A 17859-nucleotide genomic window follows, 5' to 3' on the forward strand; every position below is an offset into this window, starting at 1 on the left:
AAGTAAGTAACGAAAAAAGATCCTGAGTAACTTGCCCAACACTGAACGCACCATGCTGGCTGAGGTCGTCCAGCAGCAGGACCTCCCGCATGTGCTGTGTGGGCACGGTGTCCAGCACGCTGTGCACGGTGCGCAGGAGCGTGGACCACGCCTCGTCATGGAAACAGATCACGATGCTGGCCGACGGCAGCGACTCGCTGTATTGCTCTCCCGAACACCTGTCCGGTGATGGATAGAATAGGTTGAAAACAAATACACACTATCAAAACAATAAGCTCTAAGTAGACTTAAAATATTCCTCAACGTATTCTCACTGCAAAAAGGTAGCGCATTTGTGAGACATCTAGGTTTCTGGGCTACTTTTTGGTCGTGCGCTTTTGGCCAGTGCGCAAGGCACTTACGCAGGATGGCGCGCCTCGGGCAACCTGCGATGCAGTGAAATCCTCTCGCTAACCACCTCGTTGAAACCGTATTTCTGCACCGCAGACAGCTCCATGTCCCTCTCCAAGCCTTTCAGCTTTAGCCTCACCGCGTCGCCCATTTCCCCGTGCGTCAGGGGAACCGTGGTGCCCCTGTTTGCTCCCGGCAAAAGCACCTTGTAGCTCCCCTTCCTCGGGCTCTTGCTACCCTGCGTTGATGGCACGAATAAAAGTTGGTCCTCTTGGAGAGAGGTGAGTGGGGAGAGACCCACATCGAGCTCCAGAGCCGGGTCTTGGGCATGGACGATGACCCCCAGGTCCGGTGGGCTGCGGACCCGCTGGAGGGGATGGCGGGGAGGGCGCGGAGCTTTCTGGTGGTTCTGGTCCCGGTAGAGGCGGTCCGAGAGCGCCAGCATAACCATGGCGAGGGCGAGGAGCAGCAGCCAGAGACAGAGCATCCTCCGCTGCACGGCTGTAGCTCTGCCCCACAGCCTCATATTGGAACATCGCACACGAATGGATCTTCAGTGGAGTAGGACCGCATCTGCATTCTGCAGGGCGTCCGACCCGGGACACAAGTGACAGACAGAAGGCAAGACAAACCCTCAACTTCTAAATGGTGGGGGCGCAGCTCTGCCCTCTCATCCAGCTGAATGAGCTGATTGGTCCTAAAGTCTGCCCATAATTTAGCACACAAATAGGCTAACAGAAGATGCTGATTATGCACCTGTTTATGGATATCATTATCCTATGAATGGAGCCAATTCTGCTAAAAACAATACTAGCCTATATTAGCCTGTATTAAAAGTAGGTCTATTTAGTATTTAAGCTACTGAAACATATTTTCCATGAAGGAAAAAGACAGCTATTAACTTATAGGCTACCATAGTCAGACATGTTAAACAATGAAAGATTATGAATAAGCCCACATTGCAGCAGGAGGAGTCAACGTGTTATGTCTCTCTTTCACAGTGTGTGAGCTGGTTTGGTGGAGGCGTCTCCCGCTGTGTCACACATCAAAGATGCTCTCTCCGGCCAGCTGGCGGCGGGCCCCGCGGTCCCATGACCGTCTGTCTGTGCCGGGAAGCGGGGCGGCCGGGCCCGCAGGCAGCCTGCACGATCTCTCCGGTTCTGGAGTCTTGGCAGTCGCCTCTGCTGTTTTCATCTGAATGGAGACGGTGGCGCGCTTGGCTCCACATTCAAAGCTTTCTGTCCGTCCCGATTTGACCTTTGAGCAAGTGGAAACTATGGCTGCGTTCTTGTTTACAGGATGAGGTGTAGAAGTGGACGCGGGGATGTAGTGAGGTAGACCTAAACTCATTGCAATCACTTGGAATTCAAATTATAGGCTACATAAGTATAGACATAGCATGGGAAAAAGGTATCATGGTAGGCCTAGGGTAGGCTATTTTTTAAGGGAAAATGCAAACTACTTTTTCTGGAGACAGGCTATCAAAGTTTTTGTTTGCATTGGTGGTTGTAGGCCATATTGCTTTTGGTTGAAATAAGTCTTTGAGAGATTCAGAGTATGCGACATAGCCTACGCCTATTGTATCATGTTGAGGTTATATGTAAAGAGCATTTCAAGGGGAAATACATAAATCAATACTTTTTCTGAACATCTACCAAGTGTCACCTCAAAGTGGTTGTTTCCATGATGATGACTGGACATATTGATCATCTCTACATCATGATGGATCAGTGTTTGTAGCATTTTGGAAGACATTTCTTGAGCCACTTTCAGACATGAACTCTGGACTATGTTGAATCAGGTCCTGATTCCTGACATTCCCCCGAGTTACTCTTTCATACGAGAGGTTGCTCTCTCCACAGACTCTGCTCTGTAGGCTACTGCGGGACCAACTTTGAAGCCATTGATTTGGCTGCTTTCAGAGACCAGTTGCTTGCGCTGGCCAGTGTTTGTGTCTGTGATTAGGCCGTCCTGAGAGGGTGGGTGGGGGTATAGAGGGACGCTCACCCCCTGCCCAGGATGACAGGGCAGGATGGGCTGTGATGATGATTATTACAGTACAGAGGACAGAGGGGAGGAGGGAGGGGGCACCTGGGGAGAGAGGGAGAGAGAATGTCGAGAAAGAGGAACAGAGAACTATAGGCAAGTTATGGGGGACCAATTCAAAACATGAACAATATTGTTTCGGGCCAGGTTCTCACAGAAGTGAACACACACCCACAGAGAGGGAGAGCGTTACCCAGCTCACAAGCAATTATGAGGGAATATGTTTATAAGCCACTAGTTTTGAAGGAAAGTAGGTCTACATGTATTTCCAGTGCTGCACAGTGAACACTCCCATATGTTCCATCCTCCAGCCAAAACACACTGAATTGAAGTTTCCACTGCCAGCACATTTCCAGACTAACACACGCACACACACGCGCGCGCACACACACACGCGCACACACACACACACACACACACACATACGCGCACACGCACACACACACACACACACACACACACACACACACACACACACACACACACACACACACACACACACACGGTTCAGGGTCCAGTCCCACACATCCTCGGGAATGTGCCTGCATTCCAGCATCTCCTAGAAGCCAGCGCTGTAAATGAGAAGGAAGGACAAGTACTTGCATGCATCCTCTCTCTCCCTCACTCCATTTCTCTCTCTCTCTCACACACACACACACACACACACACACACACACACACACACACACACACACACACACACACACACAGAGACAATAAAAGTGGAAGATGAACTGCTTGTACAATATATTTCTGGGTTGTTCATTCAGATTTCTGTTTTACAGCCAGTGATGTCTGGAGCCTTCAGTCTGCACTTTTGTCTGGAGAGAGAGAGAGGGAGGGAGGAGAGACCCTCACAAATTCTCCCAGACCTGGGCCTTGACAGGGAATTTAACCAAGACAAAAATGTAATATTCCAATAAGGAACCAGCCTCCAGCATCACAATATAAATTCTTCCTAGATAAGATTGCCATAGAAAACATAAAAAACCTGATACCTACCTCGGCCTAAACATCAGTACCAGGGAACTTCAACAAAGCTGAACGGCCTGAGAGACAAGGCAAGAACAAAAGGAACATCAAGAGTTGGACATCCCAATTCAAATCTGGCTCAGGATATTGTGTGACCAGTGGAGGCTGCACAGCCATTGTGCAGCATCGCAAGTTCAGCCATTAATAATCTGCACAGCCATCACAAATTCGGCCATTAAATCGGCCCTAATTAACTAATTAGGGGTGCTCTATAAGTCCAGTTCACAGCTGAAACTTCAAACTACTTGCAATGCTCTGCAACTCTGGCTACCTTGAAAATGGCTGGAGTCGAGATGAGACTGGTCTGTTCAGACCGCTGCAACTTTGTTCTAAACAGTTTCGTTGGGTTGTGAATCATTGGTGTGAACAGGGCTTTACTTCCTGCATGCACACACACACACACACACACACACACACACACACACGCACACACACACACACACACACACACATTGCATTCTTATTATAGTTCTGATACCTGTTGGAGCACACAATCACTGGCCATTTAGTCAGGCCTTGCTCATGGTGTTAGCATGCAGCCTCTCCTCTCCGCAGAGGGTTTTCATAGTCCACTACCACTTCTCTGACTGATTCTAACTCCGCTCAGGTGTGCTCCATCAGTAGCTAACGAATGGAGCTCTCCATGGTGCTCCTCTCCGCAGAGGGTTTTCATAGTCCACTACCACTTCTGACTGATTCTAACTCCGCTCAGGTGTGCTCCTCCACTCAGGTGTGCTCCATCAGTAGCTAACGAATGGAGCTCTCCATGGTGCTGAACATGTGTTGACTAACTTTGGCCATACAATTTTAAGGTAAAGGTAAAGGTAAAGTCCCAACAATTGTCACACACCTGAGTGTGCGAAATTTGTTCTCCGCATTTGACCCATCCCCTGGGGGAGCAGTGAGCAGCAGCAGTGCCGCGCTCGGGAATCATTTGGTGATCTAACCCCCCAATTCCAACCCTTTGATGCTGAGTGCCAAGCAGGGAGGCAATGGGTCCCATTTTTATAGTCTTTGGTATGACTCGGCCGGGGATCGAACTCACAACCTCCCAGTCTCAGGGCGGACACTTAAACCACAAGGCCACTGAGCTGGCCATTGAGCTGCCCATTGAGCTGCCCATTTAGTTGGCCGTAATTACCTAATTGAAGAATCCGGCTCCATTAGGTCACCTGCAGGGGTGCTCTTTACACTTCCTGAAAGATTCAGCACAATCGCACCATCGCACCTGTGCTACACACACAGACTTTGCATTCTTATTATAGGAGGATTTTTGTAGAGCACTGGTGCACCCTATCAGCCTAACGACCCCAACACCATGCAGGCTCCTGGATGACAGGGCCAGGAGAGTGGGAGGGTCCTCACACTTTTAGATGTTTTTATTACAGAACGTGTATAAAAAACAAAATAGTTAGCCTATACATTCTGTCATTGTGTTACTTATGGTTGGAATTCTGGTGAAAATAAATGTATTTTTGCTAGGGACCCCTGGGACCCCCTCAAGGACCCCTGGGAGTCCCCGGACCCCACACTGCCCTAGAGCAGACACTCGCTGCACACAAAATGAGGTGGAAACCGAGCTGCACTTTCTATATAGCCTACATCAGAGACACATACTTCCCACATACTATTACAAACCCAAAACGATTTTGAAAACGTGACTCATAACAAAAAAAGTCCATATCTGCTGGGTGAAGTAGATTGCTATCACAATGTGCAAACACAGCAGCATGATTTGTGAGCTGTTGTGACAGAAAAAGGATGTGTCGTGGAATACAACCACTAAGCAGGAGAGAAAGGCCCTGCAGGTCTGTGTCTTCCTCCTCCTGCTGTAGACCTACATCTCTGTACATAGGTAGGCCTATATCTGTAGATACATACAAACAGTATATGTACACTTGCTTTGGTAATGGAAACGTATGTTTCCCATGCCAATAAAGCCCCTTTGACTTGAATTGAACTGAATCATTGAGACATTGAGACAGAGAGACACACACACACACACACACACACACACACACACACACACACACACACACACACACACACACACACACACACACACACACACACACACACACACACACACACACAGAGATGCAGAATGGTGCTGCTCTCTACTGGAGGGTGAGCAGTATTGTTTTTCACCTACATGTCAATGGTCTGCATACACAACCTTCTCCCCATTAGATCATCCTTGGACCTTTCCTGCCTTCCAGCATGAGAAGACGCATCAGATATAATGTGATGCGAGGAGGCAGCCAAGCATTTAGCAGCTTGTGCCTCTTGTTACTGTCTAATTGGCTTTATATGCAATGCAACTCAAATGCCACATGAATGTCAGCAACAATGTATAAAGCTGGATCACTGTTTGATGCTTATAAAATGACATGCTAAATCCATACAGTTGAGTGACCCTAGTAGATTGGGCAGGGGGGCGTGGCTTTCAGAAATTAATAATTGGATTATCATCTATCATCATATTCATACCTCAGACAGCAAACATCACCAGCACCACCATCAACATCAACATCATCATTGAATGTTCGTTATTGTCATGCATTACGTGTTTGAATTTTAAGGTATATAATGTAGCTATGCATAACCCACCAATCAGTCAGTTGAATCTACAAAAGACATTTTCCTCAGATGCACAATCCTCATCTCAGTTGTCTCAAAGCTTAAAATCCATCTACTCATCTGTTTCTCTTCATCACACCTCCTCATTTCTGATTTAATGAGGGATAATGCTCACTTCATCATCCAGGAGTAATGTTACTCCCAATATATTGTAGCCTATATGCCTGTTAAAGCAACCTACATTTTGTTTCATCAATCAAGCTCGACTATTCGTTTTGGTTAATTATCCGCAACAATAAATTATTGTTATTTTGATTACAGATAGATCGGTTTCCATTCTAGTTGTTTTTCACTGTCTAAATCCCATGATGAGGATAAGCAAACCTGACCTCCAAAACAGCCGTGATTTAATTTGGTGGAGGATGTCAGTCTGTGAGCCTTCACTGTTGATGTTTCCAAACTCTCCTTGTGACAGCAGAAGCAGCTATAATCACATGAGAGATTGTGCTGAAATATATGGCTCCTTCCTTCTGCTTTGGCGCAACCCACTTGATCACTCTGGTCACTTTAGCGTCGCATAATTTCAGACGGGACAACATGGCACAACTCAGCAAGTTTTTAAATCGGAATTATTAATTAAAAGCTACTTTGAAATAGCCTATACAATCGAAAGATATCAAAATTAAGCTACATCTATCATACATTGAAACCGCTTCAGTGAGTTATTATTATGCTATAAGCTATAAAATATTATAGGCTAAAAATTATCTGTAGCCTATTGTCCGTGAAGGGACAACAATCGACAGCAGAACCAAGTTAGGCTATACAAACAAACATAACAAATAAAATAAAATAAAAACACAAGAAATAAATTAATAAAACCAAACAAAATATCAGTAGGCTATAAGTCCATTTAAATAACGGAATACAGGGCGATGCGTAAATGCCAGTGTTTGGGGATGGAGTGGAGATCCGAAGACAATAATTTAATAGTTTAATATTACTATAGGCATATAACTAATTTCTCCCCGAAAGAGTGGGGTTTAAATCCACCAGCAGGGGATCAAGAAAGGGATCGGGATCCACATGATGCGCGTCCACGTGTTACCAAACCATTAAATGAGGGATGAGGTGCGTCTCGTTAGACCCATCACATGTCTGTGCGCTCAGCGGGCCCAAGATTCAATTAGTGAGCATCAGGACCAGATCAGGACACGTAGGGGACGCACTTGGAGAGCTGCGCGCACTGCAAGCTCTTCTGCCGTGGGCTGCGTAAAGAGCTGTTGCTTTTTCTGAGGATTTATTATCAAGGAATTATTTTCCCTGCTGATTGGTCGAGATGGGAGGTCTACTCTACATTTTTCTACTGGCATGTATATACTTCGTTGATGGACGCAAAAGTAAGTGGGATGTTTTGAACTTGACGATTTGTAGGCTACTAATTGAAATGGCTGTCTACTCAAGACAAATAGTCTAATTTGTGGCAAGTGTGCGAAGACATTTATGAGACGGGACAGATTAACATTTCTGTTATATTTGGCTGCCAGCTGTTTGTGGATCCAGATCTGCTGTTTTAGTCAGAGTCCCATGAGCCCAATTATGGCTTCATGGCTCATGGTCTGCAGTCACAATGATGCCACTGAATAGGCTATCACACTTTCTCTCTCAAAATACAACATGTCCATCATTTTGGATTCAATCTTATCTTAAGAGTTTGTTTTCTCTCTAACAAATGTCATGGCTGCTGCAGTGCTGCAGTGTTTTTTTTTTCATTTTTCTTTCTTTCTTTTTGGCTTAAAGTCTTGATTAAATAGAAGCCTATTCTAGGTCCTATTCTCAACCTTTTTCAGCAGGGACCCTATAAGTAGGCTACACATTAAGGCAAATGGACCCCATTTGATCAAATTTTGTCTCTCAGTCAGGGGCAAATCTGAGAATATTTTTATCGTTAGATTTGATTTTGTCCAGAATTCCATGACTATCTGTTGTAGGCTATGAGATAAAAGAGAAACTATGATTGAAACAGTCACATTCTCTAATTCTGTTAACTTTCTTGTAAACTTGTAAACAAAGTAGGCTAATGGTGAAGTTTAACAATTCATCAATTTGCTGGGGACCCCCTGGAACACCCTCAGGGACCCCTGGTGGTGGTCCCTGGACCCCACGTTGAGAACCACTGTCTAGGAATAATGTGAAAGAATTGAACAAATTATCATCTGGAGTCGGAGGGAGCTTTTACTGAAATACCCGATATAGAGCTTCCCTCTAGTGGAAAGACTGATGTAATTCACTTACCTGTGAGCCAAGCTTCATGGCCTCACCCAATGGTTTTAAATACACCCATATAAGGACACACATTTGATTGGGGAAATCGCTCAGCAAGCGCAAACTAGATTGTTTTCAGAAGGGATTTTCAATAGATATATATATATATATACTATAACCTATAGAGATAACAATGGAGTGAGTGAATGCTATGATAAAAAAAAGAGCTATCCATCATTTGGCAAACTAATTAATAATCTCAAATAACCTTTCATTTTGTTGGGAATCCTGCAAACTCATCAAGTACCCTCAAGCATCCTCAGAGTCAGCTGTGAGAGTCCCAGGCTAATTTGTGTGTCTCTCTCCCCACCTTCCCCCCTCTTCCTCTCCAGCATTCAGGGACATGTTCCCCCACAAGCACGTGCTACCAGGGAAGTTTCCATACCCAATCCCACCAATCCCAGGCTGGGATCCTGACAAATCAATCCCACCAATCCCAGGGTGGGATCCTGACAAATCCAAGAAGGACACAGTAGGGAAGTTCCCATTCCCAATCCCACCAATCCCAGGGTGGGATCCTGACAAATCCAAGAAGGACGCAGTAGGGAAGTTCCCATTCCCAATCCCACCAATCCCAGGGTGGGATCCTGACAAATCAATCCCGCCAATCCCAGGGTGGGATCCTGACAAATCCAAGAAGGACGCAGTAGGGAAGTTCCCATTCCCAATCCCATCAATTCCATCAATCCCTGGGTGGAGTCCTGACACCAACCCGTGGGACGATTACCTTTACCCGCCTTTAAAGCCAACGGCCAATGAGCTCACGAGTCGTAAAGGTGAGCCTAGTTCTTTCTTCTTCTGGAATGTCTGCTGTTTGCGTCTTGAGTCTTGAGTCAATCTGAAACATCCACCCCTCTGCAGGTAAACCTAAGATTCGTCTGACCAGCGACAGTCCGGCCATCGACGGTTCCTTAGTCTCCTTCACTGCGAAGCTGGAGTATCCTCCCTGCCAGAGGGAGGATGCCAACGGGGACCTGGTCTGGGACGACCACTGTGCCACTGGTATGGAGCTGGAAGCCTCAGGTGCTTCCAAAAGGCCACACCATCCCAATCCACATGACCTCCAAGCCATGGCACAAAACACCTTCCATTCACACTCATACCATACACACCATTAAGAACAGTGTTATATTCTTGGTCGCAACAGGGTATGTAAGCTGTAACATTTACCATGTGGTCTGTCTCTTTAAAAGCCGGCATCTATATATGTAATGATGCACTGAGCCACCAATTGTTATAGTTAGTAAGGGAAGAGAGTCTGTAATCTCACTACTATATAATAAGGTGGCCTATTTTATGACATTGAAGATTATACACAAACTCTTTTTTTGTGGTCTTTCTTCCATATGAATTGGATGTCACCTCCCCTTACCTCCTCTGACCAGCCAATGGACAGGTGCACTCTGGCTACGTGTACAACTGGACGTCCTGGATCGATGACTACGGCTTCGGCAAGTGCACAGACTTGAAGAGGTGCAACGTGTTCCCCGACGGCAAGCCCTTCCCCCAGAGTAACAACTGGAAACGCACGAGCTACGTCTACGTGTGGCACACGAGGGGTGAGGGACATGCACACGAGGGGTGAGGGACATGCACATGAGGGGTGAGGGACATGCACATGAGGGGTGAGGGACATGCACATGAGGGGTGAGGGACATGCACACGAGGGGTGAGGGACATGCACATGAGGGGTGAGGGACATGCACATGAGGGGTGAGAGACATGCACACGAGGGGTGAGGGACATGCACATGAGGGGTGAGGGACATGCACATGAGGGGTGAGGGACGTGCACATGAGGGGTGAGGGACATGCACATGAGGGGTGAGGGACATGCACATGAGGGGTGAGGGACATGCACATGAGGGGTGAGGGACATGCACACGAGGGGTGAGGGACATGCACATGAGGGGTGAGGGACATGCACATGAGGGGTGAGGGACATGCACATGAGGGGTGAGGGACATGCACACGAGGGGTGAGGGACATGCACATGAGGGGTGAGGGACATGCACATGAGGGGTGAGGGACATGCACATGAGGGGTGAGGGACATGCACACGAGGGGTGAGGGACATGCACATGAGGGGTGAGGGACATGCACATGAGGGGTGAGAGACATGCACACGAGGGGTGAGGGACATGCACATGAGGGGTGAGGGACATGCACATGAGGGGTGAGGGACGTGCACATGAGGGGTGAGGGACATGCACATGAGGGGTGAGGGACATGCACATGAGGGGTGAGGGACATGCACATGAGGGGTGAGGGACATGCACACGAGGGGTGAGGGACATGCACACGAGGGGTGAGAGACATGCACATGAGGGGTGAGAGACATGCACATGAGGGGTGAGGGACGTGTGCTCATACCAATGAGTGGGCCTGCCTACACACACACATGCAAACCACATCTCACACTCACTGTCTATCTGTCCCAGGCCAGTACTATGAGACGGCCGACGGCTCCTCCTCCAGCATGACCCTCAACACCAGCACCATCACCCTGGGCGCCGAGGTCATGGAGGTCATGGTCTACAGGAAACGAGAACGCAGGAAGTACAGCCCCCTCTCCACCGACAGCACCGTCTTCTACGTCACAGGTGGAGACAAGCACACACACCTTTTAGAGACCACAAACCTATAGTGAATAAATTATTTAGACCTATGGCTGGGTGGTACTCAATAGCTTTAAGGTATTGACCAACATAACCCAGTACCAAGTAGTATCAAAACTTCTCCAGTCAAATGATACCTGCATTCGATCCTTTTGTACACAGATCTAGAAAAGAAAACAATTTGTTTTTGCTCGAAGCCAATCACCACAAGCCTTCTTAGATTTAACTGCGACATGTGATTGATTGGACCATTACCGCAGCAGCTACAACGCATACAGTCTGTGGTGGTAAAGTTGAGCACGTTGTGTGACAGAGTTGACAGTTCAGTGTGCTGAGATGCCACCAAAATGTTCAAAAGTATACTACACACCTGTGATGTTTAAAATGACACTGCCTAAATCAGGGGTGTCAAACATGCGGCCCGGGGGCCAGATCCAGCCCCCTAAAGGATTTAATCTGCCCCAAAGGATGACTTTGCAAAGTGTGAAAATTGCACTGAGAAGTCCTTCAATCCAATGTGATGCACCTGTGAAGGCTAAGAGGTAGCAGGTTTCAGGAGCTTAAGTTAAATATTAAGTAGCCTATTCATGTTATCTGTATTAATCACTAAATGGTCAGCTATTTTCATTACCTTTGCTTGACTAAAGAGAATTGCACAGTTGACATCAATTGTAATCAGGGGTGTAGTGATAAATACAGAGGTGGGTAAACTATCCAAGGTGAGTAGTTTACCCACCTTGTTTGCCCTCATTGATTGATACAGTTGATCTGAAAATAAATGAGTAAACTATCTGCCTCATTTCAAAGGGGTGGGTAAATTGCGTTTACTTGTGTTTACCCTCCACTATACACCCCTGATTGTAATGCACAGTACAGACACTAGATAATGTGCTTGGTGGTAGCTGAGATAACCCTACACGTTGTAGGGTTATACCTGTAGTTCTTTACACTAAAATAAATTGGAACATTTGGAGGGTTTGTCATTTATAGGTTATTATTGATTATTGATTTTCATTGTCTGGCCCACTTGACACCAAATTGGGTTGCATGTGACCCATGGACTAGAATGAGTGTGACACCCCTGGCCTAAATACGTCCTTATACAGTTGAGTCATTGAATAAATATTTCAATAATTTCAACACTTTCTAAATGTATTTGTGTAAAGATCTTTTCATTCATTTTATGCAACTGAATGCTTCCATTCACATGATGGGTATCGGATGAGTAGAAAACAAAGGTATTGAATTAGTAGGGGGAAAAGGCATTGAATCTGTCGCTATCACTTTAAGGGTATTGGTATTGGTTTTAGTGCGGGTATTGTAATTTTTTACAACTGACACCCCTCTTTTCCCTCAGATAAAATCCCCGTGGCAGTCAACATCTCCCAGAAGGCGGCGGTCAACGAGTCGGAGAACGTCTTCTTCCGTGGTGACGACGTGGTCTTCAGAGTGCAGGTCCACGACCCCAGTGGCTACCTGAAGACCGCCTCCTCCGTCGACTACATCTGGGACTTCAGAGATGGCAACCAGCTGGTGACACACAGCAACGTGGCGACGCACACCTACAGCACGCCGGGCAAAGTCAACGTCAAGCTGATGGTCGAGGCAGCGTTCCCCACAGAGTGCCCGCCCCCCGGATCTCCCACCCCGACTCCCAAGGGTGTCACCCCGCCACCTCCCACAGGTACGGGACAGAGATGTGAACCAGTGGTGTAAGGTAGTTATGATGGGCCCCAGTGCATGCTGATTCAAGGATCAAGGATCAAGGATACTTTATTTGTCACTTGCACAGAAATACAGTGTAAAACATGCAGTGAAATGCAATGGGACTTAGTCTCTGCAATGTGCCAGAAAAGGTAGATATCAATAAAAACAGTAAAAACAATAAAAGACACAGAACATGTAAGAGACATAAAGTGCTGATCGTAAAGTGCTATACAGTATCGTCATGTCCTGTCTTTAATTAAAAATAGAAATAAAGTGCCATATTTAAAAAATAAAAAAATAAATATTGTGTGGTCCTAATGCTGCTAGTGGCTAGCATTGAGCATGCGAACAGCCTGGGGGAAGAAGCTTCTCTTGAGCCTTTCGGTTTTTGCCTTCAGGCTACAAAGGCGTCTCCCTGACCTCAGCATGGTGAACAGGCCAAAGTTGGGATGCGTGGCGTCCTTCATTATTTTATGAGCTCTTGCTCTCACCCGCTTAGAATAGGTGTCATGCAGGGTGGGCAGAGACACTCTGGTGATACGCTCAGCTGAGCGCACCACCCTTTGTAGGGCTACCTGGTCCCTTTTAGTGCAGCTCCCATACCAGGCGGAGATGCACCCAGTGAGGACACTCTCGACGGCTGAGGAGTAGAAGGTCTTCAGGATGGATGGTGCGACCTTAAACTTCCTCAGCCGGCGGAGGAAGTATAGACGTTGTCTGGACTTCTTGAGCATATGCTCAGAGTGCAGACTCCAAGTGAGGTCCTCACTGAGGTACATGCCTAGGTACTTAAAACTGCTGACCCTCTCCACAGGCTCCCCACCGATGGTCAGTGGGGTGTACCCGCTGCCCTTCTTCCTTCTGAAGTCCACCACCATCTCTTTTGTTTTGCTGATGTTCAGGGACAGGTTATTGGACTGACACCATAGTGCCAGGTCTGATACCTGGTTCAGGTAAGCCTCCTCGTTGTTATCGGAGATCAGACCTAGCACTACGGTGTCGTCAGCAAACTTAAGGACGGCGTGATATCACAGGCCCTAGTAGTGCATGCAAATTACTTGTTATGAAGCACACGCACACGCACACACACACACACACACACACACACACACACACACACACACACACACACACACACGCACACACTATTCAATTGTGGAAGTAGAGGGGTCACAGAGGAAGCTATCAGGACCATGGATAGCGCTCTGACATGAGGTAACATAAAGACGGTCAAAGTGCTGAAACGTGAAAATAAGCATCGCTGCTTATTTCTACCATATGAAAATCGACTCCACATTAATGACATATGAACATTGCCTGCTGGTACACTGTGTGTACCACATAGACACATAGACACCACAATGTCACTCGTCAGTTCAGCTAAATTACATTTCTCTATGTTTCTCTGTCTCTTCATCCAGAGCCTCCCACACCATCCCACGCCATCCCCAGCAAGATGGAGACCACACAGGGTGAGACTCCACAACTCATAACGTGTGTGTGATTTACTGAAGAATGAATCACTCGAGAGCATAACACACTCTCATGCATCCATGTACACGCGTGTCCCATCGAGTGAGCTCACACTGCTTCCTGTTTCCTGTTCCAGCCACCAGCACCGCCCGGCCCCTCCCCTCCACCCCTCCCAGTGCCGTGACCACTGGCTTCCCCACCACAGAGCCCCTCCCCCCTACGGTGGCCGACCCCACCATCGTGGCCTGGCTGCACACCAGGCGTCGGGCCGCCAACGGCCAGTGTTTCCGCTACGTCTACGGGAGCTTCACGGGTGACATCACCATCATTGGTAGGTCGCGGGGGGTTTGGGGGGGCGGGGGGGGGGGGACGACTGCAGATACAGTAAGAATAGAGTCAATAGACTGATGCCATTAGTCTTTAATAGTGCACTTTTTAATGTTTCAGTATGTAATCAGATGTTGACCCTACCTCCCTTTGCCATTCCAAAGAGCTTAATGCTTAATACTTAATAATGACCCAGTGTTTGTTTCATTTAGACCACATGACAGCAACAGCAACAACAACAACAACAACAACAACAACAACTTTCTGTGACATAGTTAATGACAACATACTTCCTCTTCCCTCCACAGAACCCAAACACACAGTGAACAGCCAGCCGAGCAGCCGGATTGTGGACGTCTCCGCTGCCAGAGTGACCAGCACTGACATCAGCTTCCTAGTCAAGTGCCTGGGCAGGTGAGGGAGGCGGAGCTTACATCCATTCAATTGGTCCATCTAAACATTGGCCTTCAATCAACTTGGTCCTTAATCTCTCTTAAGGCGTATATATTTCCCTATATATGGAATTGTTTTTTAATGATTTAATGGGGCCCGTGCAAATTATTCAACACACCAAAGAGCATGTCCCTTTTTCATTTATTTATTTAAGGAGGTTATGTTTTCGGTGCCATTTGTCTGTCTGTCTGTAAGTCTGTTTGTTTGTTAGCAGGGAAAAACTACTGGGCCGATTTTCACGAAGGTGGAAGCATGGGCCCAGGAAGAACCCATTACATTTTGGCACATATCCGATCCGATTAGATTCAAGGAAGGGGGGCAGGGCTAGGGAAAAGGGGCCATAGCTAAGGATAGGATGGTCATAGAGTGTCAAACATAAGGCCTGGGGGCCAGAAACAACCCACCAAAGGGTCCAATCCAGCCCACAAAGTGACTTTGGAAAGTGTAGGGAGCTTAAGTTAAATATTAAGTAGCCTATTCATGTTTTCTGTATTCATCACTATGGCAAACTACTTTCATTACCCCTGACTATAGAGAATTGGAGGTTAGGAAAAATGGACTGTAGCTAGGAATAGGAAGGTCATAGAGAGTCAGGGTTTGAGGGGTGGGGACGGGGAGTGGCTAAGGGGGTGTAGGTGGGTCAGGGTTACGGTTCTGATCCGACTCACAAAATGTGCATACTGTACATACCTTTTAAGGAAAAAAAGAAAGGCAATAAAATTGGATTTAAAGGATAAGTTCACCCAAAAATTAAAATTAATTATCTACTCACTCCCATGCCGATGGAAGGACGGCTGACATTTTTTAGTCCACAAAACATTTGTGAAGTTTCACAGCAAAACACTGTTGCAGAATTCTCCTAAACAATTGAAGTCGATGGGGACCAACTTTCAAATCAACTTAAAAAAAATCACTGCAGTGTCATGGGTGAAATAAACAACAGGTTTCTTCATCTCGCTCCACCCTCCTCCCCCCCACCCCACCCCACCCCCAGCACCCCCACCTCAGCCTGCACCATTGTGTCGGACCCCAGCTGTACGGAGGTGCGGAGCATCGAGTGCGACGACGTGCCTCCGTCATCAGCCTGCGAGGTGCGGCTGAGGCGGACCTTCCTGCAGCCGGGCACCTACTGCGTCAACATCACCCTGGAGGACGCCCGCAGCCTGGCCCTGGCCCAAACCACTGTCACCCTCAGCCAGACGCAGGACACACCTGGTCGGTGTCTCACACACACACACACACACACACACACACACACACACACACACACACACACACATTTATTTATTTATTTATTTATCGACTAATCGATTAATCGTTGGAGCTCTAGTCTGAGGACCAGCCTCTAGTCTAGGCCCTAGAGCAGTGATACTCAACTTGCGGCCCGGGGGCCAGATGCGGCACGTGATAGGGTGCAGAGTGGCCCCCCGACCATTTTGTAATTCACAATGAAAACTAATCAAGTTTGTCTGAGTTCCAGCTAAATTGTCAAATATGGCTGTCTGCTCACCACCCAGGCACTTACAGTATATGTACTTAACTAACTTAACCTAACTATCTATCTATCCGGTGTGCACAAAATTATGAGACTAAACTTCAGCTGACACCCCAAAAACTACTTCCGCTAGAGAAAAATTAACATTAATGTTTGTTTATTAACTGGCCCCTGGCATCCTGTCATTTTGCAAAAGTGGCCCCTGGGCAAAGCAAGTTGAGTGTCCCTGCCCTAGAGGCTGGTCCTCATAGACTAGAGCCTAGAGTCTAGAGCCAGACTGTGTCCACTGAGTCTGTCCTCTCTCTCTCTCTCTCTCTCCCCCCCCCCCCCCCTCTCTGTCCCCAGCAGTCTCCCAGACTCCTCACACTGCAGAGGTGGTCCTCTCCTCCAGCGCTGTGCTGGTGGCCATCTTTGCCTTTGTGGCCTTCCTGGTCTACAAGTGAGTCCTCTTCTCATGCAGGGACACACACACACACACACACACACACACACACACACACACACACACACACACACACACACACACACACACACACACACACTCCTAATAATGTAATAATTATTTATGTTTATGCTCTCACATGGAATTTAAATTACACACATAAGCATTATTTGCAGTAGATTTTGGAAAATATTGAGTCAATACAGTTCTCATTTAACCCAGAACGTGGACGGTTCAACACACCAATCCAAAACGACCTGGGAAAATGAGAACCGTGTCGACCCACTACTCTTTCCAAAATCACATATAAAAATAAAATAAATCGCATATACTGTAGTACCTGTCTCCCATCACCTCTATTCCCAACTGTCATCTTTACACCTCTGACCTTATTCGACCTTGTTCTGCCCACCCTGCTCTCTCCAAGGCGCTACAAGGTGTACCGGCCCGTACGCAGGTCGCTGCTGGAAGATGCCAGCAGCCATGTTGGGGTCGGAGGTCACATGGGCCGGCTGAGGAACACACTTTTCTCCGACAGCGAGGAGAGTCGTCACCTCCTGACTGAGAGACGCCCCCTGTAGGCATTCTGTGGCACCTACAGTCAAACCAAGTGCATGGCAAAAACTTTGAGGCCTATGCAAGTGAGAAACATGATGGCTGTGCAAATTAGCAAGCAAAGGAACAATATTTCATGTAAAAAAAAAATTATAATACTACTAATGACTTTTGTTTTGTAGTTCAGGTGGTTTAGAGCAGTGGTTCTCAACCTTTTTGAGCCGCGACCCCCAAAAAACGTTAGGCTGGGGTTCGCGACCCCCCCCCCCCCCCCCCCCCTCCTGCTGCTGCCCAACACGACTTCAGTGTGCACATTCAAACATGATTTCACTCACTCACTGAAATGATTGATACAGTTTATATACAGTTTATAATTTATATAGCTTCATAGCTTGGTAGATTTAATCATGGGAGATT

General features: G+C 47.1%; 2 protein-coding genes across 2 annotated transcripts in view; one reads left to right on the plus strand and one right to left on the minus strand.

The window, feature by feature from the left end:
• Window positions 1–916, minus strand: part of LOC310784774 (polypeptide N-acetylgalactosaminyltransferase 15-like) — a gene marked incomplete at its 5' end in the record, with an annotated part of 8146 nt that extends 7230 nt beyond the window's left edge. The window contains 2 exons of the mRNA XM_083645820.1: window positions 52–218; window positions 402–916. Of these exons, the coding sequence (XP_083501946.1) occupies window positions 52–218; window positions 402–916 (682 nt within the window). The remainder of the gene's footprint in view (window positions 1–51; window positions 219–401) is intronic.
• Window positions 917–7387: 6471 nt separating this feature from the next.
• On the plus strand, window positions 7388–17468 carry gpnmb (glycoprotein (transmembrane) nmb; the record flags this gene model as incomplete). Its single annotated transcript, XM_083645982.1, has 13 exons — window positions 7388–7448; window positions 8706–9149; window positions 9235–9396; window positions 9759–9932; window positions 10814–10975; window positions 12348–12674; window positions 13600–13650; window positions 14119–14169; window positions 14307–14501; window positions 14806–14911; window positions 15945–16165; window positions 16794–16884; window positions 17315–17468. The coding sequence occupies 13 exons, from the start codon at window positions 7388–7390 to the stop codon at window positions 17466–17468; spliced, it is 2199 nt and encodes a 732-aa protein (XP_083502108.1).
• Between the last annotated feature and the right edge of the window lie 391 nt (window positions 17469–17859).

The sequence above is a fragment of the Poromitra crassiceps genome, assembly GCF_964638095.1.
Source record: "Poromitra crassiceps genome assembly, chromosome: 11".
Lineage (NCBI taxonomy): Eukaryota > Metazoa > Chordata > Actinopteri > Beryciformes > Melamphaidae > Poromitra > Poromitra crassiceps.